At 40.4% G+C, this 27,634-nt stretch overlaps 1 protein-coding gene across 4 annotated transcripts in view; it reads right to left on the reverse strand.

Annotated features, from left to right (window-relative positions):
• Positions 1 to 27,634, reverse strand: part of kiaa1549la (KIAA1549-like a) — a 69,653-nt gene that overhangs the window by 25,214 nt on the left and 16,805 nt on the right. For all 4 annotated transcript variants that reach the window (XM_067435964.1, XM_067435962.1, XM_067435963.1 and 1 more), the window contains exons 2-10: positions 14,972 to 15,322; positions 12,849 to 13,454; positions 11,152 to 11,267; positions 7,555 to 7,777; positions 6,931 to 7,064; positions 6,674 to 6,842; positions 5,903 to 5,962; positions 5,322 to 5,473; positions 4,754 to 4,925 (exon numbers count right to left, since the gene is read on the reverse strand). In XM_067435964.1, the coding sequence (XP_067292065.1) occupies positions 4,754 to 4,925; positions 5,322 to 5,473; positions 5,903 to 5,962; positions 6,674 to 6,842; positions 6,931 to 7,064; positions 7,555 to 7,777; positions 11,152 to 11,267; positions 12,849 to 13,454; positions 14,972 to 15,322 (1,983 nt within the window). The remainder of the gene's footprint in view (positions 1 to 4,753; positions 4,926 to 5,321; positions 5,474 to 5,902; positions 5,963 to 6,673; positions 6,843 to 6,930; positions 7,065 to 7,554; positions 7,778 to 11,151; positions 11,268 to 12,848; positions 13,455 to 14,971; positions 15,323 to 27,634) is intronic.

Below are 27,634 nucleotides of genomic sequence, written 5' to 3' on the forward strand. Positions count from 1 at the left end.
TCGAAAGGGAACTCGAGCTGCGTCAGCTGACGCTATGGGGAACGATATACCCACGCCGCCATGCCGAGGGGAGTGCATGCCTACTGGCAGTGACAACTGTCAGGACAAGCAAATTCAACTGAAATGCCTGAACCACTCCCCCTCTGGTCACATTAGGCTGTCAGTGACAGCATTCCCTACGGTCATAGCCCGAGCTGTGGCCTTGGGGCACCTTCATGTACCCTACCCCGGCCGCTCAAAGGCCTGGAACCAACCTGTTCGACAGAAGGGGTTCCTTTAAGGGAATGTGGCTAGGGGACCCGAGGGCGCCCCAGCCAGTCACTATTCGGGAAGAACTTCACCGAATGCCACCAGGGAGGCTTGACCTGGCGTCACTATGCGGGACGCTTCCGTCTGCCAGCCCAGTCTGTTAACAACAGAGCCTCTGGAAATTCGCCTCTGGAGAGGCATCAAGCTGAGGGACTGCGAACTGGCAGTGTCCGCCTCAGGCCGGAACTCAGAGACGGGCTATCCTGGAGAACAGCGCTCAGCGTAGTGCTTTCCCACCCTTGCTAGCGAGGGGAGTCTGCTGCTCGATCCTAGGATCTACCGAGCACATACATTACAGGGGTGCTCAGGAGGCCTGAGAAGGCCTACAGGCTGATCTCACAGGGAGGCCCCGAGGGGCCTACGACCAACTGACCAGGCCCAGGCGGCCGTAAGCTCACAGACAACACTCATAAGAGGGGAGCTCTTAAGCCTGCCTGGTAGGTACCATGCTGTAGGCAACCTATGCAAGTCCCTGTCCTGTAAGGACCGCATAGCAGCAGTGTAAACTCGTCGTGCTAGAGTATGCGCCCGCCATCAGGTGCTGCCGGCTAGGACCGAAGCCTGATGGCAGGAACCACTAGCTGTCAGCTTGAGCCAGTTATGTGTCTCCGTCCAAGGAACTCATTCCCCCTGGGAGGCCCCGCAGGGCCTACTACTTGCCAGGCTACTCGTAGCCGGCACTGAGACCAGGGAACGACCTCAGGGAGGCCTGGTGAGGCCTGCTACCTGATAGCAGATCATGCTAGCCGCCCTGGCTAGCAACCATGCTCACTGTCATAGGAACCGGGAACCGGGGCTCACCCTCCGGGAGGCCTAGCGAGGCCTAATCCCTGTCACCCAGTGGCCGAGGCCCTGGACCACCCCCTCAGGGGAAGCCAGATGAGGCCTGCTGCAACCCAGCAAGCCCTCCGGGAGGCCTGGTGAGGCCTGCTACCTGCCATCTGGTGACTGGAGCCCAGGAACTGTTATCCAGCGCTAGTTCCCTGGAGTACCCCCTCAGGGGAAGCCAGATGAGGCCTGCTGCATCCCAGCAGGCCCTCAGGGAGGCCCCGCGAGGCCTTCTACCTATCATCCAGTGACTGAAGCCCAGGAACGACCCCTTGGGGGAAGCCAGACGAGGCTTACTGCTACCACAGCAGGCCCTCAGGGAGGCCTGGTGAGGCCTACTACCTGCCGTCTAACACCTGAAGCACGGGAATACCCCCTCAAGGGAAGCCCGGCAAGGCCTGCTGCACCCCAGCAGGCCCTCAGGGAGGCCTAGGGAGGCCTACTAACTGGGCTTGTAGCCATGCCAGCGACGAATGCTCGCTGGCAGGTCGGATGAATGCTGGCCGCTCCAAGTCGGGCTGACAGTGGCTGTCTGCTTGGCTGACGAAGACCTAGACATCCAGTTACCACCTGGGGAATCACCCCAGGGAGGCCATGATGGTCCTGCTTGTCGACGAGGTACTGCTGAAGCCGACATCGTCGGGGATATTCCTCCCAGGCGCACATTGGCCCGATGTCGCGACTCACCCGCAAGGAGGCCTGCTGAGGCCTCCTGCTCAGAGTCCACTGCCAGGACTGCCCAAGCTGGCTGCTCACAGCCAGCTGGTAGCCCATGCCCCTCCCGGGGCTGGCTTCATCCCGGAGGCTCACGGGGTCCTCCATGCGATGACGCAGTCCCATCCGGCAGTGCCTACAGACATAGCCTAAACACATTGCCAAAAGCAGTGTACTCAGCAGAAAGTACCTAGACCCTCAAAGCGAGGGGAGTACAACTTACGTCACCTGCGTCAGGGCGGCCGCTCTTCCTTCATGCAGCGGCCTACCGTTCACGCTAGGGCGTCAGCCATGGCAATGCTTCGGCTTCCAGGGGAGCATCCGACCGAACCATTACGAAGCACGCAGGTTGCGAGTGCAGCTCAACCCGAGCCCTAAAAGGTGGAGCAGAAGACACAGAGCAGAGGGCAAAAAAAAAATATATATATTCACAAATATGCTACCCACCGGCCCAACATCCTCCAGGATGGGGCCAGGGGCCGCCAGAAGGTGGCAGCCACAACAAGCTCTGGAAAGCGGGGTTTTCGCAAAAATAGCCCATCTGCGTACAAGCGTGGGACGCCAAACCCCGCCCCACGACCACTGGCTAAGTCGCTGTTCATTCTGCTTCACACCAACCTGCATTACTAAAAACCCCAAAACGCAGAGAAGGGGGCGGGCCTTGGCCGGACGACTCTAATGTAAGAGGAGGCTGACTAGGGATGCGAAAGAAAATGCCCTGCAATATTCAAACCGAGGGCCTCGGGCGATAATTACTTTCCTTCTTTGGAAAGAAATGCCCCCCATCCCGCAAAAGCCTAGGCCAACCGATGCAGTGGCCCGGAGAGGGCCAGCCTACATAAGAGTATTATACGCGGCTCGGGGAAGCGAAAAAACCTCAATAATACTCCGTCTAAGCCCTGCGAGGCTAGACATAAATCTGTAGTTCGTGCGTAAGCCTAAACTCACCCTCCCGTCTATGAAATTCCACGAGGGGCAACGTTGACCGCTTTACCCTGGGGTGGCTAAGAGCTTCCTGTTTGACTAGGAGAGCACACTCGCCTAAAACAACAGCACATTCCTACAAGAATGAGCGGTTGCCTCAATACTGCTTCATCACAAAGAGAGAAGGCAAAAAAAAAAAAACTGTTTGCACAGCTGTACATACAATGGCGGCTATTCTCTCCTAGCAAAGCTAGCTCTAGACATACCACATAACGGCATCTAAAAAATCGTTCTAGCCACCGGACAGGGGAACTACAGGGCCCTATGGTGTCCTCCATCGATACCGTGATCCCCAAACCCTTGGCGGGGAGCATGAAGTCTTACACAACATAAATAATAAATGTTTCCCTCGCAAGGGGGACTTACCAGCTCGCCTCCTGCGCGACGATATCCACACATAAGTTTTACTCACAGTATGCATGTTTGGGAGCGCAACCGCCTGAGGGTGCGCTTCTCACAGCCCAGCCAGGCGGGGTCTAGAGTATCATCGTCATGGCCCCCCTCAGGGCCGGATGTAAGAAGCGCCTGGGGAGAAAATGAAGAAGAGCAGTAAATGAGATGTAATTCTTAACTCACCCACCTAAGGGAGGGATATTTAATTCACGCCAACAGCGTTGTGATACTATTCCTCTTATGTGGGAGTCCGCCTCTTTGCGCCCCGCCCTTAACCGCGGGGAGCATGAGAGGCGATGTTGGCACTCAGGCCCCGTCACTGGTCCGTATACCGTGACGCCTCCCGCCTGCCTGGGACCCGGATCTCAGCGGTGTGCGGGTCCTCGGACACCACCACCCGCGCTTCTGTGACACTGGCCCTCAGGCCCTGCTATCGCTGATATGGCGCACAGCTGCGCCGCGGGTCAGGGTATTTTCCCTGATTGAGATCCCTCAGCAGGTCTTCCCAGTATACTTGCAACACCGACACGGCGTAAAAGTAGCACCAGGCTGACCCGCTGCCGTGTATGCCCCGCCATCTAAACTTCTTGAAACATAGTTGAAAGAAGCTCAGATGGCAGGGTTGGAGCTAGAACACCCATTTTCTTTCCTCCAAACATCAGCATTTAACACCCGCTGATGTCCGTGAATACACTGAATATGGGTTCTTCCATACCCTCACGATCTCAGTCAGGAGATCAGGAAGGAATGGAAAAGCTCAACTGAGCCGACGGTTTTATGGCCGGGGAGAAATCGATCGTTCCGTTTAAACGAGCGATCTCTCCTTTAATGCGCCCACATGACGGCCGCAGCCTGCATGCAGCGCGCTCATAACAGCCATCGGCTCAGCATACACAGTCAGGATGGCTGAGAAATTAATTTCCCTTCTCACCAGCCATCCCTACGAGCATTCGTGATTAGTCTCGTCAGTCGCTAGATCGCCGGAGGGAAACATCCCCTCGCTGCGATCGGCGACCCCATCCGAGGGAATGTGACGTGCATCCGCGCTCAGCCTCAGCGTGAGCGGGGATCACATCACTAATCTCAGATGAAAAAACGCTCTTCCCTCAGGAAGAGCGCTAGACGAGAACGGAGCGATCTCGGATTGAAAACTTCGCTCACATTACACACAATCGAACAAATGACTCCACAAGAGCTTGACTGTGCATGCTCTTAATCCCAGGCAGAAAATAAATGAATCTGGATTACCTTTGACTTGAAGCATTCAGACAAAAACAGTCCCTGAAGACGAAGATGCTGGTGTCATGTTTGCAAGGCGCCCTTATATACTTCCTGGTCGCACCTTGATGACATCATAGGCTGTCGCCGGTCAATAGGATTGCTGTGGTTTGATAGTAGCTCAGACACCGGTCACGCTGGAGGCGTTCCCCATAGCGTCAGCTGACGCAGCTCGAGTTCCCTTTCGAAAGGGAACTATCCCTTTAAGTTTTTCTGCATATATAAATAAATTAATTGATATACATACCCTCTGCTTGAATATGGACGAAGTATCCTAGGGTGAGAGCCATTGTTTGAGAGTCCACCGTGTTGAGGGTCTTGGCCGCAGTAGTGCCAGTTATGGGAGAGCCATCTACTTGTACGTAGTAGGTCAGTTCAGCTGTGTTTTTAGGGCCAGGCAGTCGTCGGATACTGACCATCTGTATGAGGAAACACAAACTCCAGCAATTAACTCTCAATATAAACAGCCTTACTTTACACTTTTGTAAAAATTACATATATAACATTAGTACATTTTCTTGCACCAAACAAAGGTACATATGCAAATGATCTCATTATGATTAGCTAACCTCTTTACATGCAAAATGAGTAGCATAATCCCCATCCACATTAAAAAACAAACAGACTTTAGTTTTGTCTCAGTCATTTTTTGTTAATTTGTTGACACCCTGTTTGGGGGGGGGGGCTTTCTCATTCTAGACTAGAGCATTTGATTGGACAAAAAAACCTGTGGAGTGCAGGATGAGTCATCAATATGTTTTAACCATTTTCTTTTACCTGTAAATGCTAAAATTACAAACAAATTGACGGCACACCTGGACAGTGTAATCGCCTACAGTGGTAGCTCTCCTAAAGCGAAGGCCATGTCGACTGGCAACCAGAAAGAGCTCCGCCAGCCGCTGCTCCATTAGACTCGCAAAGCTCTGATAACTCCCCTCAAGAGAAGAGCTGTCAACGTCCTGAATTACTGGAGAGAGAAAGAGAAATGAAGCAAGGTGAAAAAGAGAACTTACCTTTCTTACACTTTGAATCTAAAAAAACTGCAATTACTATAGAATTGACCTTGGTAAAAATGAATCATTCTCCTGACAGTGATAAAAAGGGGAGAGCGGGTAGGGGGAGGAAGAGCTAGCTAAGGCCACAGAGAGAACATTGAGTGCAAGAACTTAAAACTAAAAATAGCTTTTCCGCACTCAATATTCTGATCAAATGTGATCTCTCCAAATCAGTTGATGAGGGAAGCTAAATAATACATCAATAGCTCTCCTCAAAAAAGAAGGCTCGCTGGGTTTAAAAGGAGGGGGGTGGGGAACATTAGCTAGACTTACTCACATAACACATGCTGGCAGATAGCTGTCTGGGTGCTGGTTAGCAGCTGAAATGTTAAGGTAATTACCTGTGATTACCCAGTAATCTCGGGTTGCTACTGAAGTGTTAAGATTGTGGTACTCTAGAGCTGTGAACAGAGAGGTAAAGACAGATGGATGTTTATGGGAAAAAAAGACAATTCTGTCATTTACTCAACCTTGTGTTATGTTGGTAATATAATCAATACAATTCAGTCAATACATTTCTTAAAGCGGTCATGAACTGCATTGTTACAATGGGGTAAAAACTATTTAGTCAGCCACCAAATCAGCAAGTTCTCCCTAAGGGACAGAATGAGAAAAATAAATCCAGAAAATCACATTTTTAAAGAATTTATTTGCAAATTATGGTGGAAAATAAGTATTTGGTCAATAACAAAAGTTCATCTCAATACTCAATACAGAGGTTAAACGTTTTCTTTAAGTCTCCACAAGGTTTTTACACAATTTTGCTGGTAGTTTGGCCTTTCAAATTCATACATATTTAATTGTGAATAACATGTTCACAAAAGTTGCATGTATGGTAATTAAAAAGCATAGCAAAGTAGCTGTTTCAAATTATTTTTAGCATATCACACGCAGAACATGTCAACTTCCCAAAAGTGTTTCATATCAACTACCCATCTAAAAAAGAAGAATGCTATGCATCCGTGGAAAATGTCTTCTGGACCAAGCAAAACTTAAGCTCTCTGCCTCAAGGAAAACATAAACTCAGGGATTCAAACAGAAATAAACATGAACCACCATTCCAATGTTCACTGACACGTAACATCAAACGGTAAACACAAGCTGGAACTTACGCTCAGCGATGATCAGAGGGGGGAAGAAGAGAAAGTAGCCCACGAGCTCGGCAGTGAGCTGGTTAAGGAGTCCACTGGACATAGTACCGTTCAGCGGAGTGCTACCGTTCCACACCACATACACCAGAGTGACTGCCAATGAATTCCCGGTTTGATACGCGTTCAGAATCTAAATCCAACAGAGGGATGCTGTTATCAGGGCTTTAAAGATAAGCCATTTATCAAACTTGTTTTTTTAAGTTCAATTGAAAAAATACCTCAACAGAAAGAGTCCCATAAGAGTCCTCCACTTTCTCCTGCGCCTCAGCAAACACATTTTCCAATCGTTGCTCCATCATTTGGATGAACACGCAAGACTTGATGTCATCCGCTGGCCCAACAAACCTGAGAACTATATTTAGGAGAATTATTATATTTTTTTTCAGAAACAGACCTGTGTCCATGGCAAATTTCAAATACTGATTTTTTGAAGTGAGGCTTTATATCTCTCAATTATGACTTTATAATTTACAGTTCTGACTATAAATCATGCAATTCTGACTTTATAACTCGCAATAGCAAGTATATATTTCACAGAACACTTTGAGAATTGCGAGAAGCAAACACAATTGTGAGATAAAAAGTCGGAATTTTCTTCAGAAACAAGCTTCCATAGTTTGATATTGTAGTGAAGCAAAAGGCCAATCAAATTAATTATCGTTATGTATCCGACATTGTAAAGAGCGATGCCATCGTGCAGCGTTTTCCTCAGTAAAGCTGACCGAGTGGATCTCTGTGCTGGTGTGAGTGAGTGGAGGTGGGGCTCATTTGCATATTCATGACACAAAGGACAGATAATAAGTCAGATTTCCCAACAAACTCCAGATGGAAAAGAATCTCACCCGTTTTGAGCTGCAGGTGGATGCCGAGGCTGGGCAGCCAGGGGGCCACTGGATTGGGGACGGCCAACAACACAGGAACATGCTCTCTGATGTCATTCAAAAGCTTGTCAAAGCCATAGGAAGCTAAGGTGTCCATTACAACAGGGGCCACCAACACGGTCTTCCCTCTCGAGACGTAATAGCCCACAGTCACATTAGAAGGCGTGCAGATATCTCTTTCCAACTAGAGAGAACACAGGTAATGTAAAATGACATGAATAGCGTGTATGAAGCATGTATGCTTGTGGATAGAGAGCAATTTAAAACTAGCGAGTGTATGAAAAGTGTACACAATGTCAATATTTTATGCGTTTTTAGCTGTTTACATTTGCCTCTCTGAATATATATTATAGTGCTATATTCACACAAATGCTCTTACTAGCTTTGTTTATTGTTAAGCGCTTGAGGCAAATGCTAATACAAATCCCACATGAATAAATTTCATCATATTGAGCCAAGCTGACTGACCATCTCTCTCTTTTTACTCCAACATAAACACAAACTCTCTCTCTGTGTTTGTGTGATTGTCGTCTCCTGCTGATCACCTCCAGGGTCTGTAATGATACAGAACCTCTGATCTGATGGACAGTTGAGGAGGAGGAGGAGAAAGAGGAGGAAAACATCACACAGAGAGCAAAACGGACATATATAGAGAAAGATCTTCAAGAGAACACATTGAGTCACTCAGTACAGAGCATAATAGACAGACGGTTGCATTTCAAATGCTAATAACAACCATTCATCATTAAAGGGACAGTCACCCTCATGTCATTACAAACGCATATGACTAGCAAATTTAACATAATAGAGTCATGATTAAACGATGACAAGGTCAATTTTTGGTTGGACCGATTCTTTAAACACTCCACCTAATCGGCTGCGCTCCCTTCAGCACATTGTCTCTGCTGTTGCTATGATATTGATTCTTTATTTGCAGCATATGAGGTACCAGCGCTGTGCTATTTATGAACGTGCAGTTCTGACGGACAGACGTGTGAACGCTCCTTAGGCTTCAAACCAAGTGTTTCATAAGACAGTCCTTTCTCTGTTCTTGAAAACAGGGAGATGTTCTACACAATCACACTCAATGAGCTGCACACTGATCATACACAGGAAACACCTCCCACGCAACCTCCCACCACATTGTCCTCTGCTAAACTACAATTCCCATGATGCAACTGTGATAAGATCCTAGATGACTGTGGTCAAAGCGCTTATCTTGTTGCTGCTGAATATTCTACTGCATAAGGCTGCGTTTTACTGCGTTTCCAATGGCAACAAACTATTCAGACTGGTTCTTTTCATTATTTATTTTGCATTTCTCAAATTCATGTTTGTACTTGCAGTGGAGGAGAAAGAAAAAGGTTTGGATAAGCATACAACTGTGCCACATGAAATACTGTTTTTTATATACAGGATGCCACTTGACAAAATAAGCATGAAATGTGAGGAGGTCATGTGATAACATGATTTAACGCATTGTTGTAGAAGGTATACACTTACTGGCCATTTATTAGGTACACTTGTTCAACTGCTCATTAATGCAAATATCTAATCAGCCAATCGCATGGCAGCAAGTCAATGCATTAAGGCATGTAGACGTGGGCTGCATCCGAAAGCTGGAAAATGGTAGGAAGGCATCAAGACACGTCCGAATCCAATGTTAGCTTCACTTCCTGCCTCCTGAGAGACCTTCAACTGATGGATTTTTGAAGGCAGCATAGATGTATCCTTCACTGCCTATGCGTTCCATTCGGTGACAGTTGAGCTAGAAAAAGAAAGATGGCGTCTGAAAGCTGCGGTTTCTGGTCAGTTTATGTGTAAATGTACGTTTTTGACCAGCGTTTTTCACTTCGGATGGCCTTTCTAGCGAAAAATTACTACTGTAGTAATTCAACATTTGTTTAGTTCTCACCAAAGCTTGCTTTATTTTGCTGTAGATCATTAAACTGTTACATTGAGTCAGAAGTCTGTTCGAAATCAGTTTTGTGGGGTTGCACTTACGCTGTCATTTGCTTGATAAAGCAGCGAGGCAACAAGTCAGCTGCCAAGGTTTTTCGGATGCAGCCATGGTAAAGGCGATCTGCTGAAGTTCAAAATGAGCATCAAAATGGGGAAGAAATGTGATTTAAGTGGCTTTGAACATGACATGGTGGTTTGTGCCAGACAGGCTGGTCTGAGTATTTCAGAAACTGCTGATCCACTTGGATTTTCACGCACAACCATCTCTAGGGTTTACAGGGAATGGTCCAAAACAGTGAAAAAATCCAGTGAGCGGCAGTTCTGTGAGGGAAAATGCCTCATTGATGCCAGAGGTCAGAGGAGAATTGCCAGACTGGTTCACGCTGATAGAAAGGCAACAGTAACTTAAATATCCACTCATTACAACTGAGGTCTACAGAAAGAGTATATCTGAACACAACACATCAAACCTTGAAGCAGATCTGGTTACAGCAGCAGAAGACACACCCATCAACTAAGAACAGGAAACTGAGGCTACGATTCGCACATAAAAAAATGGACAATAGAAGACTGGAAAAACGGTGCCCAGTCTGATGAGTCTCGATTTCTACTGCGACATTCAGATGGTCAGGTCAGAATTTGGCGTAAACAACCAAATCAACAGTTCAGGCTGGTGGTTGTGTAATGGTGTGGAGGATATTTTCTTGGCACACTTTGGGACCCTTAGTACCAATTGAGCATCTTTTATAAAGTCCACAGCCTACCTGAATATTGTGTTGACCATGTCCATCCTTTTTGACCCCAGTTTACTCATCTTCTGATGGCTACCTTTAGCAGGATAACTCACCATGTCACAAAACTCAAATCATCTCAAACCGGTTTCTTGAACATGACAATGAGTTCACCAAACTCAAATAACCTCCACAGTAACCAGATCTGAATTCAAAAGAGCACCTTTGAGATGGTGTGTAATGGATTTTCATCATGGATGTCAATATGGACCAAAATATCTGAGGAATGTTTTTAGCACATTGTTGATTCTATGCCACAAAGAATTGAGACATTTCTAAAAGCAAAAGAGGGTTTAACCCGGTACTAGCAATCTGTACCTAATAAAGTGGCCATTGAGTGTATATTGCACAGTATTCAGTAAATAGCAAGCTACAATTCAATTAAAAAAGATAAGCTAACGTTCAAAAGTTTGAGGTCAGTTTTTTTCCCTCTAAAGAAATTATTACTTTTATTCAGGAAGGACACATTAAATTAAAACTAAAGATATTTGTAAAGATTTGTATTGAAAACAAATGCTATTTTTAATGTTCTTTTATTCAAATAGTCCTGAAAACAATGTTTCATGGTTTCCACAAAAATATTCAATACTGATAAATAATATGAAATGTTTTTTTTAGCAGCAAATCAGCATATTAATATGATTTCTGAAGGATAATTTTTTGCCATCACAGGAATAAATTATAAATATATATTAAATACAATCTTGGTAAGCATATTCTTTCAAAAACATTCAAAACATTACCGATCCCATACTTTTGAACTTATATAAAATGTTTTCCTTATTCCTTAACAGCGCATACCAACCTGAACATGGATGCTGCTGTCGTTGAATGCTTTCTGCAGTGCCTGCGTGAATCCTTTAGAAAGGTTCTGTCTCATTCCAGCTTCGAGGCGATTTCGCCGCATCTGGATAGACAGCACTGGAGGAAAAAATGATACAATACTGGTAAAAATCATCATTTTCTAAGCATATCAAAGCAGCCCAGATCCCACGGGAGACAAACATTCATGTGAACATGTCTGTTTACAGTGAACATATGTTGGTTTCACTGCAGTGCATATGCTATCACTGTAGAATGTAGGAGAGGAGTGAAATTACTGCATACTATTATTTGCATAATAAAGCCTTTTACAAGATATGCACTAGTACATTGGTTTTGTCATTTGGCTCTGTTGTAATGGGCTAAGCGTAATTTGAATGTCAAAATGTCAGCTTTATTGTTTAATTAATTGTTTTTTTTTAAATTAAAATTAAAATATAATTGGAGAGACTGAAATATTTTAAGCTATCTGACTAAGTGCGCTTACATGAACAAAACGCTACTAATAAAAAAAAATCAGATCATTTTAAAATCCTTTTGTAAAGATTTACATATAAATAATAAAAAAGATAATCAAAATAAAAACGTATAACTAATAAGAAAACAACTAACCCTAACTGATGTCAAGGTAAAACACAGAAATAATCACAAAAACGTTATTAATTACACACTTGAAATTAAATAATCTAGTTTTATACTTTTGACATGGATAAATCCTATACATTCCCTACATTTACATAATGAAAAAGCTAAATTAAATAAATGTTATTTATTGTTTAATTTTTGTATTTATTTATATTTAGACTTTTACACGTTGTATAACACTTTATATATACACTATATTGCCAAAAGTTTTGGGACCATAATCCCCCTCCATCAAACTTTACTATCGGCACAATGCAGGCAAGTACCATTCTCGTACTTCGAATTGCCAGACAGAAAAGTGTGATTCGTCACTCAAGTGAACATGTCTCCACTGCTCCAGAGCACAGTGTCGGCACACTTTACACCACTGCATCCAACGCATTAAACTTGGTTATTGAGGCTTGGATGCAGCTGCTCGGCCATCGGAAACCCATTCCATGAAGCTCTCTACACACTGTTCTTAAGCTAAACTGAAGGCCACACAGAGTTTGGAGATCTGTAGCTATTGACTCTACAGAAAGTTGGTGACTTCTGCGCATTGTGCACCTCAGCATGCGCTGACCCCGCTTTGTGATTTTGCGTGTCCTACCACATTGTGGCTGAGTTGCTGTTGTTCCCAATTGCTTCAACTTTGTTATAATACCACTAACAGTTGACCATGGATTATATAGTAGTAAGGAAACTTCACGAATGGACTTATTGCACCTATCAAGGTACCCCACTTGAATTCACTGAGGCCCTAAGAGCGATCAATTTTTTCGAAACTATTTTTAGAAGATAGGTATGTACATGTATAATATATATATATATATATATATATATATATATATATATATATATATATATATATATATATATATATATATATATATATATATATATATATATTTATATATAATTTTTATATTACATTTTAATATATAAAATAAAATTTAAATTAGTTTAAACATAGCATAAACCTATTTTCAAAAACAGAACAGTTTATTGTACAACAGTATAATGACAATTAATAAATAAAAGACTATAAAATCTGACCTGTTTTCACCCATAACCTTTCGGTCACATTACAGGTCAATGGAGCACTCTCAGTAGGAGGGACGTTTCGTTCAGTCGTGGTACTTCCAGAGGTAGATACAGTGGTGGTTTGAGGAGGAGTTGGCATTGTTGTAGTTGCTAAAGTGGTTGTGGTTGTTTTTGTGGTCGTTGGTGCTACTTCTGTGGTGGCGGTAGTAGTTGTCGTAGTGGTTGTGGTGGTGGTTGTTGTCGTCGGTGGTTCCGTCTCAGTTGTTGTGGTTTGGGTGGCTGTTGTGGTCGGCATGGTGGTCACGACCTCTTTCGCCACAACAACCGCAGTGGGCAGAGTCACAGTCATGGATGTCACAGTTAAGGGCGTGACAGTCGTGGTGGTCACTGTGGTGAGCTGGAGACTGTCGCTGGTCACAGTGTGGGAGTTGCTGCGCGCTGAAGTGCCGGACGAAGCGTTTTCAGCCCTTTCAGGTGAGGTGACGTTAAAAGCGGAAATGGAGACCGAAGTTGTCACGTTGTCAGTGAGGGTGGCGTCTGTGTCTGCCACGGTCATGAAAGGGGAACCCGGGGCGGTGGGTAGATCAGGGTTCCTGGGGAATTCACTGAGAGTCTCATCTGAAAGCAAAGAACGTTTGAGTAAACCACCCCAGGAGCAGGAAGTGAGATTGAGGACACATATGAATGCTCGCTGATGGTGAAGAATGACACATGACATGTGGGAGAGGACACACGTAGCTCTGGGGGATTATTCAGTAGCAGGAATTGTTGAAGTGTGTCATTTTTGTGCCACTAGCATCATCAAACCAAATATAACAGAAGCTTTTATTACCCATTGATCGGATAAACAGATTCAACGAGAGTCAATTTTGTGGTGTTGAGCTAGTTGGGATGCACAAAAGTTTGATACTTTCAGCTTTAATATCAAAACTAAATCTAAATTGACTACAGTTTGAAAGGTTGGGCAAAGAAAGGCATTAATTTGATCAAAAAGTATGTAAAAATAGTAATAATGAAAAATATTTACAATTTAAAACTATTTTTTTATTTTCATAATTATTTTTAAAGCTACACTGTGTGATATTTTCCCCCATCTAGCGGGGTACAGGTATATGACCATCCAGTGAATAATAGTTTCTGTTCCTCTCAATTCTGATTTCGTTTGAACTCCTACGGTGGCCGATTTAGTCCAAGATTAACATGGCAATCCCCCTCGTCACATTCGAAACGGTGCCATCGAGTCTTAAAACGCAAAAGGCGAAGCTTGAATTTATGGGTATGTCTCTCTTTGGCTAATGTACTTTCAAAATGGAGGGACAAAATGGCGACCGGCATTCGAACCCCTCACATGCATGTATTTTCAATGGCATATTATAAACTTACGAGAATACTTTATTACTTGAAATATATATTAATGATTGCATATATCTTTGAAAGAACTAAGTGTTTTTAGCTAAGAATAAACTAAAAAAGTTCCACAGTGTAGCTTTAAATGCAATTTATTCCTGTGTGGGCAAATCGGTCACATGATTCTTCAGAAATCATTCTGATATGCTCATTTGCTGCTCAAAAAACATTTTTCATTATTATCAGAGCTGACAACAGTTCTGCTGCTTAATATTTCTGAGGAAACCATGATACATTTTTTTCAAGATTCTTTGATGAATAGAAAGTTCAAAAGAACATTATTTGTAACATTATAAATGTCTTAACTATCCCTTTTAATCAGTTTAATGCACTCTTGCTGAATAAAAGTTTTAAGTTCAAAACAATTCATATTTCACGATCCAATCAATTCCTGATGAATCCTACATTTTTTGACTGAAATACCATTTTACTCAGAAATGTCAAGTTGGGCAAGTAAAATGGGATGTGAATGCAATTTAATGTTGATTTTAAAGGGGTTATTGTAAAAATAAAAAATAAAGAAGAAGAAAAAAAGTTTGATGATGATGACCATAACAAACACAATGACCTTGAAAATGATGATGACGTTGATGATAATGATGAACAAATGATGAAGAAGGGATGGCGACAACATCAAATCAGCCAAGTCCCTGAAAAGAGACACCTTTAAATATATCACTTGATTTTTACACACAACACAAATTCAAAACCTCACAATCGATTGGTACCTGAGCTAGTGGTCAAGACACTGTTGATTTTCTGTGCCGGGGCCGGTGGATTTGGCACTCTGACGGCCAGCTCCCCAGGGGACTTTTGATTGGTGCGATTGTCACTGTTGCCGGGTGGGGAGGGCAGAGAATGCACCAGCGCCTGAGGCTCCGTCTCTGCAACCTGCAGGGTCTGCACTGAGGCAAACACAGGCTGCTCCCTTGTGCTTTCTGCCCTCGCTGGTGGGGAGTGGAACTGCGAGGCAAAGTCTTCGTCCTCCAGTAGTGATGATGAGACTGTGATGTTTGGGGCTCCGGTTGGATCCTTGGAAGGATTGAAAGGTTGCCCTGATGCCTCCAGCTTTGCTTCATCTGGTAATGAAATAAAAGGAGATGTTATGGTGCAAAATAATAAACCACTCTTATAGAAGAAAATGTAAATATTAAAAATATGATTAAATTTTTCGAGCCAATATTCTAAATACCTGAAGGCATTAGAGACAGCTGCATTAAGATTGTGAACCAAATGACACACACTGATGTTTAAACAGCATTAATGATAATGCGCTGCAAATGCTCTCATGGTATTTGGAATGAGATAGAAGCAAGCCTTAGCTGCCTACATAAGCTGTTTTCTGAGAGAGTATCTTAATTGTTGTGGTAATCTGGCACAATTTGCACCAAAGACTTGACACACAGTTGATTTCAATAGAGTTCACTGTTAGCATCTTGCTAAGCTAACAGTGCAACATTTTTACAATACGAGTTAAATTGTATAGCATATTCAAATGGTGGGGAAATAATTTTAATTACACTGAACTATTTTACGTGAGAATTAGGGTAATACTTTAATTTACAGTGTCCTTGTTATACATGTACTACATGTGTTACATGTAATTACCATATTAATAACAGTAAATTATGTATAACTACATGCAAATAACCCTCAACCAAATCCTATTCCTACCCTAACATATCATATCATTCAATACTTTACTCTGTTCTGGTAGCCATGTTGGATTGTTTTCTCATATTTAATATGTTTGTTTGTTTTAAACACATACATTGCTGTTTGTTGTCTTTTGAGATGTGTATTTACAAGAAAAAACTGAACTTACATTTTTTTTCAATAATGATAATTATTATATAACCATGCAACAATAGACATATGGTCCATAAAATGTGCCAAATTGTATGAAAACTTTCCGCCAAAGGCCTAAAAATATACAAAAGGCAATTGTCACTTTTTATCTCGCAATTTTAAGTCCCTTTTTGAGAAAAAAAACCTCACAATTTTAACATTCGCAAGTATTATATATATATATATATACAAATATTTTTCCATGTATGGTGAAAGCAAGTAAAGTATTTTAGTGTTAACGTGTTTTTTTTTGTGTGTTTTTTTTACACACTTAAGTCCCTCTACAATAACATTACTCTCTTGGGTGTCTTTGAATTATTTAGCTTGCTTAACGTCTCAGAAAATAAAATCGACTACCATCTCTGACTGCTGGTGAGTCCTTCTGAGATGATTAATATCGTGATTAATCGACTTTACAGCTCTTTACTTTATTTTTATCTTGGGGAATATAACGTGGATGGAGTCATACAGTATAGTGACTTGTGGACATTAATCATAAATCCTTTAGCCGGAGGACCAACTTAGAAATGTGCAGGGTTTACTTGGGAGCTGTGAGCTCTCAATCTCTGTGCTCCCAATCAACAAATAAAGTGATTTTTAATGGATTAACTAACTCACCCAATCACATCCTATTAGTCATATATATATATATATATATATATATATATATATATATATATATATATATATATATATATATATATATATATATATATATATATATATATATATATATATATATAAACACACACCATACTTAAATTTAATATTACAACTTACATCTGTACAAAATAATACAAAAGAACAAGTGAATGTGAACTAATTTACACACCAATCAGAATGTGTGAGTAATGTTGTGAAGACGCTCTTTCCATAACAACACACTAAAACATGTAAAATAAATAAAGCATACACAAAATTCTTATACAATATTTTACTCAGTTATCTCAGGATTCCAGCATGACCCTGTTTGTTACCCGTGCTGACAAAATGAGTTGCAATGGAAAAAAATAAAAAATTAGTTCGATATTTTCACATTATATTGGAAAAACATTCAAAAGGATATATTTGTTGGAATCAGACAAAAAATGTACTGAGCACCTGTTTGATGTTGATAGAGTCAGCAAAATTGAGTTTAAGTTTTTCTGAAGGTTCCAAAACAAAATCCCCTAGTAACCATACCTTAAAATCCCTTGCAATAACACCAAATTTGGCACACACCAAGTCAAAACCCTATATAAAAAATATATAGGAAAAAATGTATATATTCAACTTTTTTCCATGATACCACAATTGTTTGATTAACACTAATGAGACATACAGCCTTTATATTAAGACCTACTACTGTAGCGCACGGGTCTAATATAATGCTACATATCAGATGTTTTTTCCCCAACAGTTATAAAAACTTTCATTAAAGACATAAAAGATAATGAATACTCACCAAGACAGATATTTTGAAAAACTGTAATTTTGTGTATCATGTGTATATAGGGATCGCATGCTGTCTGAGGTATCTTTGTGTGCATTCTTCAGCACGCTTAGAGGTTTAGTTGCAATTTGGATGACTTGGATCACTAGACAAGGTCTTAATGAACCAATTTTTGTGAAAACCTCAAATTCAACTAAAATGTACATTTTTCAGTTGTTTGGCCTATAACTCAAAATTAGCTAGAGTGCATTCCACTCATTTTGCCAACATGGGTCATACACAAAAAACTCAGCCACAAAGTGGTAGGCCACGTAAAATCACAGAGCGGGATCAGCATATGCTGAAGAGCACAGTACGCAGAAGTCGCCAACTTTCTGCAGAGTCAATAGCTACAGACTTCCAAACTTTGTATGGCCTTCAGATTAGCTCAAGAACAGTGTTTAGAGAGCTCCATGGAATGGGTTTCCATGGCCGAACAGCTGCATCCAAGCCTTACATCACTAAGTGCAATGCAAAGCAAAGCATCAGATGCAGTGGTGTAAAGCACACTGGACTCTAGAGCAGTGGAGGCATGTTATCCAGAATGACAAATCTCACTCTGTCTGGCAATCTGATGGACGAGTCTAGGTTTGGCGGTTGGCAGAAAAACAGTACTTGCCTGACTGCATTGCACCGCGTGTAAAGTTTGGTGGAGGGGGGATTATGGTGTGGGGTGTTTTTTCTTGTGTTGGGTTTGGTCCTTTAGAACCAGTGAAAGGAACTCTTAATGCTTCAGCATACTAAGACATTTTGGACAATTTCATGAACCCAACATGATTGCGCACCAGTGCACAAAGCAAGGTCCAAAAAGATAGTTTGGTGTTGAGGAACTTGACTGGCCTGCACAGAGGCCTGACCTCAACCCGATAGAACACCTTTGGGATGAATTAGAGCGGAGATTGTGAGTCAGGCCTTCTAATCCAACATCATTGCCTGATCTCACAAATGCACTTCTAAATGAAGGGTCAAAAATTCCCATAAACACACTCCTAAACCTTGTGGAAAGCCTTGTTTAACTTTTATTAGACTCCAGGTCGAAAGAAAAGTGTGTTTTTACAGTGAGCATATTCTCTGCAGTCCGAGTGTGATGCACAAATACACTGCACACTCACTATCGCTCATATCCATGTTAAAACATTAGCACCATGAACACTTACAGCACGTGTTTTATTGAACTTTACATTACCATCGGCTAAAACTAATATGCAGGTTACTTTTGTGAACAAGAGCACTCCCGAGTCTGTGTTTCTCACACGTGAATCACGGAACAGTTCGAGTGCAATCGAACTCAGAGCTCCATGTAACCATAGACTGTAACGCATTGTGTCCGGGTGAAAAGGCTTAAAGGAATAAGTTCACTTTGAAATTAAATTTTGATATGTTTTAGCTGACCTCATGGGCAACCGAGATTTGTTTCCCCAGTAGTTTCAATTTTGATCATTTTAGGTCAAACCGTTCTTGTCTGGCCTAAGACACAAAACGAGCGGTTTGTGTGAGAAAACGAACAGTATTTATATCGTTTTTACAAACCGCTCATTTCGTGACTTAGGCCATCAGTGTGTACTTACGATGGGGGACTGTTTAATTTGGACTTCTCTGTGTATGCTCTTTGAGGGGGTGACCATAGACCTGCATTATGTGAGGCACAGACAAGAACGGTTTGACCTAAAATGATCAAAATTGAAACTACTGGGGAAACAAATACTCCTACATCTCGGAAGCTAAAACATATCAAAATTTAATTTCAAAGTGAACTATCCCTTAAAGAGACATGAACAAGTTCTTTGAAAAACATCTGTGAACTTTGATACATGTTTAGTCTTCATGCGCTGAATATGGTTTCACTAATAATAAACATACATTTGTATAAAGCATGCATATTTGTCCATAACCATGTTGATTAGAGTGTTAAAAACGTGAAACATTAATTTAAGGTAGATTTAGAACTGATTAAAATGTGCAATTAAGTTGTGATTAATCGCGAGTAAATATTTTAATCGATTGACAGCCCTAATATATATATATATATATATATATATATATATATATATATATATATATATATATATATATATATATATATATATATATATATATATATATACAATTATTCATGATTAGATAGATAGATAGATAGATAGATAGATAGATAGATAGATAGATAGATAGATAGATAGATAGATAGATAGATAGATAGATAGATAGATAGATAGATAGATAGATAGATAGATAGATAGATAGATAGATAGATAGATAGATAGATAGATAGATTGAGTGTGTAGGTTTTGTAAGTAGTCACATCGAATTCCTATCCTCCAACAGATAGCCACCTGCTCCGACAGTTAGAACATATGGGATTGTCCTGATTAACAGGCAGCTAGAGAGAAGATGAGATGTCGTGTGAAGGGGGCTCTGGGTGTACATCCAACCCATCATCCTAATGACTGCACTTCCTGTGAACAGGATAGCAATGAACTCTGAAAGCTCTAGACACTTAAGTACACTTGCTGCGGGCCTGAGATTTACGCACCCCATAATGTGTCACGTGACTTGGGTCAGTGAGCTGAGCCAATCAAACTTTACTGCTAGGCAGAACGGAGTGAGTTGATTGGAAGACAGGATGGTAAATGCCAAAAAGGATTCATCCATCACAGCCCGCAAGTGCGTGGCCTGGTCTCAAACGGGTCCCAGTGCATATGTGGGAGCTTTCGAATCAATAACGTCAAGCATTAAAAATAAATGACATGTTTTCTATTCAAGGACAGAGCCACTGCATATTGTAGACATCAGTGGGCAAGAAAGACATGGACATTCTCCATTATGAGGACAGGTGGTGAAGGGGGCTGATGGGTAACAGGCCAAAGCCACTGAAGCCCATGAGGGAGTGCATGAGGAACCAAAGCATGGAGTCACACCATTCCAGCAGGACAGAGCCGCATCCGTAGTCTATTCATAGATCCCATCTGCTTTTGTTGCATTTTGTTGAGGCATTGCGGAGGTAACAGCATTACATCTGTTTGTCAAAAGAGTAAATAAGATTTAAAGGGATAGTGCACGCAAAAAAAAGAACATTCCGTCATTTCAAACATTGTGAATTTTTGTACAATATGGCCATTTCCTCAACACAATGAAAGGAATAAGCTCTCAAGCTCTGAAAGGACAAAGTCATGATTCTCTTTACCACTTTCACTTTACAGATTTAATGTCAAATTTGTGAATAAATCAGTTAAAAGTGGAAAAAGCAATTTGTGAATTAATCTTTTTTTTTTGTCAGATCTTTTGAATTAATCTATTGATCTGCTTCACAAATATGATATGGTGTATTCATTAACAAATCAGACTGATATATAGTCTCAGAAATGACACGAGTCACATTGACTATATCTTTATATGACTTTTTAATAATACTTTTTTTTTATCCAGTCTTATCCTTTTCTTTTCTTTATCCAGTCTCCATTCACTGTAATCTCACCAAAAAAAAATTAAATGTATATATATTATTCAAAGCGTCTTATGTTACACAGAATAAAGAAAGTCATACAGGTTTGGAACAACATAAGGGCGGTAATTAATGAAATAATTTAAAATATCCGGGTAAAATTTGTTATTTAAAAATTCATTTCTGTAAACCTGTGGCGTATCTCATATTACCAACATCATAAAATTATACAGCAAAGCAGATTAGGGCATCTATGCGCAATGAAGCAGATTAAATGCTTTGACATGGAATGGGATGTCGTGCAAACGAACACCCATCAACCCTCAGGATAGAAAGCACTTTGAGTGTCGCATATCAAAATGATTCCACACTGACCGTAGAGGCTGCACAGAAGTCTCAGCTGTGGAGACATGTCTGCATTAGTATCATGTAAAGTTTTTATTCTGAAGAAAACTACGAACAATGTATGTGACCCTATCTATGCAAAAATCAATAAATAAAAAAAACTACAAAAAAAAAAATGTTAAGTAAAAAAATATATATATATTATGGCTAAAAAAGCCATATGTATCATTAATTATTGAAAAAACAAAAGAAACATTTTCACATCATATATCACCTATAATTAAAACATGTGTATGGCTTTTTTGACATAGACATCGCACTTGCGATGTGGCACTGTCGAGTACAAGTCCTGTGAAAAACAAGTTAAGATAAAAAAGCTTGAAGGTGTCATGAACAGGCTTTTAAAAAAAAATTATACAAGTCAATTTCTTTATTTTTTTAAATAGGTCAACTTATGACATTCACATGGTTTTTACATTCAAAAACATCATAACTAATAAGTAATAGGCTATTTTCTACACTGGTTTTGAGACTTGCCTGATGCTCGGTTTTGATGGACGTGCCGCACTGGACAGGGCTCTCAAAACATATTTATCAGACAAACACAATGATTTATCGCTCACCCACCCACGATTGAATTTTTTTTTTATTACTTGGCCCGCCCGATTGGTGGATATTAGCGCGAACCACACGCATCATGTCAAGAGAGGGAACAACGCAGATCAAGAAATTCATTTTATTTCACTATTTAAGATTCACCGGCCTGCCGACGTGCTTACGTTTTGGTAGCCCGTCTGGAAAACACACAGACGCGGGATGTTGGGCTTTGCGAGCACTGGCCCATAATGTTACATGTCCGAGTGTTGACTCCGAATTGCAATGAACCAAGAAATAAAGGATTCTCCAGCCTGTGACAGCGTGCTAAGATGTGTTCTGTTAGACACGTACACATAATCAATACGATCTGTAACAATGCAATACTATTACATATTTTTTTTTTTTTTACTCAAATAAGTGTGCTGCACCATTCCCGTCGTATCCAATATAGAAGGAACAGCATTGTGTTTTAATCTCAATACGTCTGCAAATCCAGTGTCGACCTGTGTCTTGTTTACAAGCGATTATCTTTCTATCTTCGGCATGTTTATTGCTCGTTTAGCTCCACGAGTCGGTGGGTGGGGTAACTTACAAGATATTCTTACATTACCAAGACATTTTATACATCAAAGGTACAAGGGGAAGCTGATTTCTCAATTCATCACCCCTTTAAAGACTTGTAGAAGCAAGCTAAAATGGTATGGTTGCGTTAACAAATTCTAGGGACATTATTCTTAAGTTGCAATATATCATTGACCTTTTAGCACTATTCACTGAACATTTAATTTCCCAACTGCCACACAACAAATTGTGTTTTTATTGTGTTTTATTAACACAATAAAACATTGGCAGTTTTAGGTTTCAAATAAAACATCAGACCACACATCAGACGTGAAGAGTTGTGAAACGCACTGTAATATAATTTTTGCAGCAATGCCACCAGAGACTAGCCTGACGTGGTCATACTCAATTCTAGTCAGAATATGAAACTGCTCCATTGGGCTGTGATTATGAGGCGTGTTTCAACCGAACCAGGAAAGACATCAATTGGATAGACCTACAACCAATCAGAGCAACGAAGCGACGCATTGTCAAATGTCAACATAGTTCAACTGCACTGTGTTGCCAAGTCCGCGTTTTTTTTCCGCGGGTTGTTTTCTATGTCCACGGGTTAAAGTGATCTCTCCGTCATCGTATAAAGCCCGCCCTGATGATTTCATTGGTCCGAACAGTTTCTGTTCGGGGATAATTACTCCTCTATGGAGCAAGGCCAGACCAAACTGCCAGACCTAAAACATTTGTGGGCGGGGATAAGTTCGGCTGGCATCCAGGCTAACCAGAGACATATTTTTCCAAAAATAAACTATTAAGTGGAGAAAAATACACCAAATTTGCAAGCAAGGCCCTATCATTCTTTGAAAACACATGGGCAGCATCCAACTATATATTAGGCGGAAAAACATGTGACAAAAGAAGTATGGCCGGATTCACAGAACGCATAAAATTTAGACCTGGAAGACTTACTTCTTCCAGCGATATTCTGAAGTGTGCATATGATGAACACTTAACTATCCCATGAGGCCACAGGAGAGGATATATGAATGGCAGTGAAGCAACACAACTGACGCTGGTTAGTCACATGATTATGACAAAATAACCAATGTAATACGTCCTGATTAAATTCATCCTAGCCACATTTACACTATACAGAACATATTTTTTTAGCGCTTGTGGAGTAATTACTTATTCAAAATAAGTACCTACTCAAGAGAGTATGCGATTTCAGACGCAGCCCCCATTTCTGTTTTTTTTCCCTTAACTTCCAAAATGGCGGTGCCTTGGTGCAATGATGATAGCTGATGGTAAAGCCACGGCACTGAATAATTACCTGATATTCCATTGGTACTCCAAGCAGGTATTTCAAAAAAAGTGAAAGTGACATAATCCATACTCGGAATTGGTCCTCTGCATAATTTAACCCAATCCAAGTTAGTGCACACACATTAGAAGTAGTGAGTAGTACACCCGGAGCAGTGGGCAGCCATTTTTTGCTGTGGCATTTTTGCAAGGGTCTTATCAGTCTGACTCTCTAACCATTAGGCCACAACTTCCCCAATACCAGGGTATATGCCCCAAAACATGATGGTGCTTTTTTGTGTAAAGATGAAGGTCTGTTATTCTGAAGCTGTTTAAAACGGTTCATTAAACAAAATTTATGCCGCTCAATAATTGTAAATTAATTATGTACAGGGCACATCTCATACTTTACCTACTGGCTACTAAACAACGGAGAGCTGCCAGCAAGAAAATAAAAAAAGAAACAATTGACTCCAATTTCAATTCCTGCTCCCAGCAGGGCAGAGTTGGATAAGGCCAGACTAAATTAAGACAACACTGCACATTTGCTTTGGGTATTCTTGTTTACATTCAGATTCTATTCCTGGAAGTTATTGCCTAGACACCTGACAGCATTCAAATGGGTTCGAGGTTTATTAACAACAGCAACATTCAAACTGTCCCTTTAAAAGCATAAAATCCCAGTTTTGTCTTCTTTTTTTCTTAAGGCAAAGGAAATGGATGCATCATAATATATGAACAGCCGGTGCAAAAACAACACCTTAGGGCCTCCCTTGAACTAAGCAACAACCCACATCCTTCAGTGTATTTTAAAACGCTGCGAGCAAGGAAATTAGGGGCATGGCGGACACGCACATCCCACACACACCAACACCATCACTGTTTTTAGATGAGGCAGGGGATAAATCTGAGAGACAGGGCACAGTGTGCTCTTGGCGGAGAGCTGAGGTAACAGCAGTGGCAAGCAGATTTGAGATTTGAGCTGTATTAAAGTTTATCCCTCTGCTGATGGCTATGTGTTTTTAGAGTTGATATACCGTGGCACACCTGCTGAGAACACTGGGACTGGGAAGTACTGCAGAGCACAGCCCATCTTTGAATAATTCAAGGCTCTACGTCTAAAAGCAACATGACATAGCCAAACTGTGCATCAATGTCCGTATTGAACATCACTATCGCTAAAAAGGAATTGTATTCCTTTTTAGTTTATTACAATTGTTTATTACAATTACATTAAAAAAAATATCTCTAGATTTTGCATTTAATTTAATTTCATAAACCTTCATAATTTGCAATAATTTGTTCGGGGGTTGGAGAAAAAATAGAACCTGAAAAAAGTTGTATAAGTTCCCAAAAAATATAAGCATAACTGTCTCCAACAATAATAATAACTGAATATGCATAACAATTGCTGCAATATATTTATTTGACATTTATTAAATTAGAAGTACTTGAAAAAAAAAACAATATGCAACATAAATAAACTAACATGTCCGCTTATGACCAAACAAAATGTTTATACGTATGTTTGCATGCGATACCATTTATATAAATTTCCCCAAATTGATTCCCATAAATTTGTGTAAATTCATTTCGAACTGGAATTTTCCAATATTCCCCAGATTAAGTTCCTGTGGAAAATTTCCGCCCCTTTGCAACCCTACACTGTAAAAAATATTGTTTATTTTGAGTTTATTGAAATTTAAAATTTGAGTTACAATCAATGAAGGAAACTGGTTTAATAATTAGAAACTCAAAACATTATTGTATCTGAAGCATATAAAAAATTGATAAATCATGAAAATAGCACAAATAAAACACACAACTACCCAATATGCTTGCAAAATATCTTAATAATATTTGAATAAAGGTTGTCGATTCTCAAAAATGTTCATTGTATAACTCAAATTTTAAATTTCAATGAACTCAAAATTAAGGCAACCAGGAAACTTATTTTATTTTTATTTTTTTTACACTGTAGAACTAAATCATTTTGACTTAAATTAAAAAAAATTGACTTAAATGTTGTCATCACACCAAGCACACATGCTTCAGAAAACAGATATAAATAAACAATGCACTAGCCGTATGAATCACTTTTCTTATACATTTGTTGTGCTTTTTGGTTTTTTTTCGGGTGTGGGTTAAATATCACTTCGGGTGTGGGTTAAATATCACTTCAAAAAGCATATACGACTGGAATGACAGGAGAGGGTAGGGCTGTGCAATAAACATTATCATATTGAGATTGCGATAAAAGCTCTGGACATTTGTATACTCACTATGGAGGATTACCCTACCAGTCTATAACACAGCAGAAATAAACGTGACAACAGCCAGTCAGTCTGCAGGGAGTCGGCGAGGGAACCAAAACTTGCATTAGCCTCCAAAGCTGAGAAATATGTTGGAAAAGAAAGTTAACACAATGTCAGTGATATGGGAGTGGTTTGGGTTTCTTAAAAGCAATGAAGTGCAGATTCAGGGCCGGCTCACACAGAATGCGTTTTGGCGGTTAAAAACATCAGATGAAGGTCGGTGGAACTATGAAAACAACAACGAAATGCAAAAAGTTGAACTCTAGCACGTTTACATAGAAAAACAATTAAAGTAGCGTAGTGGAATGAATGCATTCCACACATTCTGGCGAGAAATGCAACAAACATTCTTCATCACTTGAAAAGATTCCATCCCAACGGAATCACGGAGAATACGAAAATGCGGTCTCATGCTAATCTGTGTAGAATAATGATTGGTTTACTGTATTTACATACTGCACTTTTTACTCCAATTTCAACCTCTAAATAATTTCATTGACGTAAAACCAGTGCATATAGTATTTTTTTATTATTATTATAATCCAACTGTGAACTTTTTTGTTTAAGTTGTACCTCTTCAAATATTTTAGATATTTGCTGGGCCTATTTTAAAAATTTGGCAACCTTACATCTATTGTTTTAAGGAAAATCTACATTATATTGTTCCATTTTTGTCAATAAACTATATTCTAAAATGTATTTAATGGGTCCTCTGGTTTCTCCAAGCTTATTGTCGAGATACTCTTCAAGCTGGCAGAATTGTCACGTTATTCTGTGTATATCATGATAAATATGCTTTAGATGCTTTGGAATCTATTTTTGAATCTTGCTTGTGACATTTTCTGATTTCTTCCATCATTTCCTAATTGAAAAAAGTAACAAAATGGCCAAAGTAGAGATAATATCATACTGTATTTTCATCATAATCTATGGGAAAGATATGAGATGCCAACCAAACTTTTAAGACTAATTCATCTTTCTCTTGAGCAGGAGTAATCAATCCATTCCAATCCATCATCAGTTATTTTCAGAAGGAAGTTATGTGGCTTTAACATAAATACAAAATATATTTCGATCCAAATGATATCCATTTAATAAAGATGTTTTTCTAGACAGAACTGAATGAATTGTGAAAAATTACTGTAATACGATTTTTACATTTAAATCAGCATAAATTGAAACTATTTTCCCCCCATTTCATTAATGAAAATACGATTTTTCCATCACAGTAATGAGAATGTAAACCTTGGAGGGAAATGTACTTCCAATATGTCACCGGTTTCCTGAGACTCCCCAGTTTATATCACAATCCTGAAAAGTGAGCCATTGAGCTGCTATAATCATAAAAGCTGTGGCTCCGTCTAGCTGAAAGGATGATGACATGAATTATTGACGAAGATACACACACAGATCTGATTAAAATAACAGCCTGTACCCCTCCAGCCTCTCTAACTGATGAGGCAAACACCATCACACATCTGTGTAAGCATCACCGAGCAGCAGCTGATTGGATAACAGG

This window comes from Pseudorasbora parva, chromosome 25 (genome assembly GCF_024679245.1).
Source record: "Pseudorasbora parva isolate DD20220531a chromosome 25, ASM2467924v1, whole genome shotgun sequence".
In the NCBI taxonomy this organism is placed as follows: Eukaryota; Metazoa; Chordata; class Actinopteri; order Cypriniformes; family Gobionidae; genus Pseudorasbora; species Pseudorasbora parva.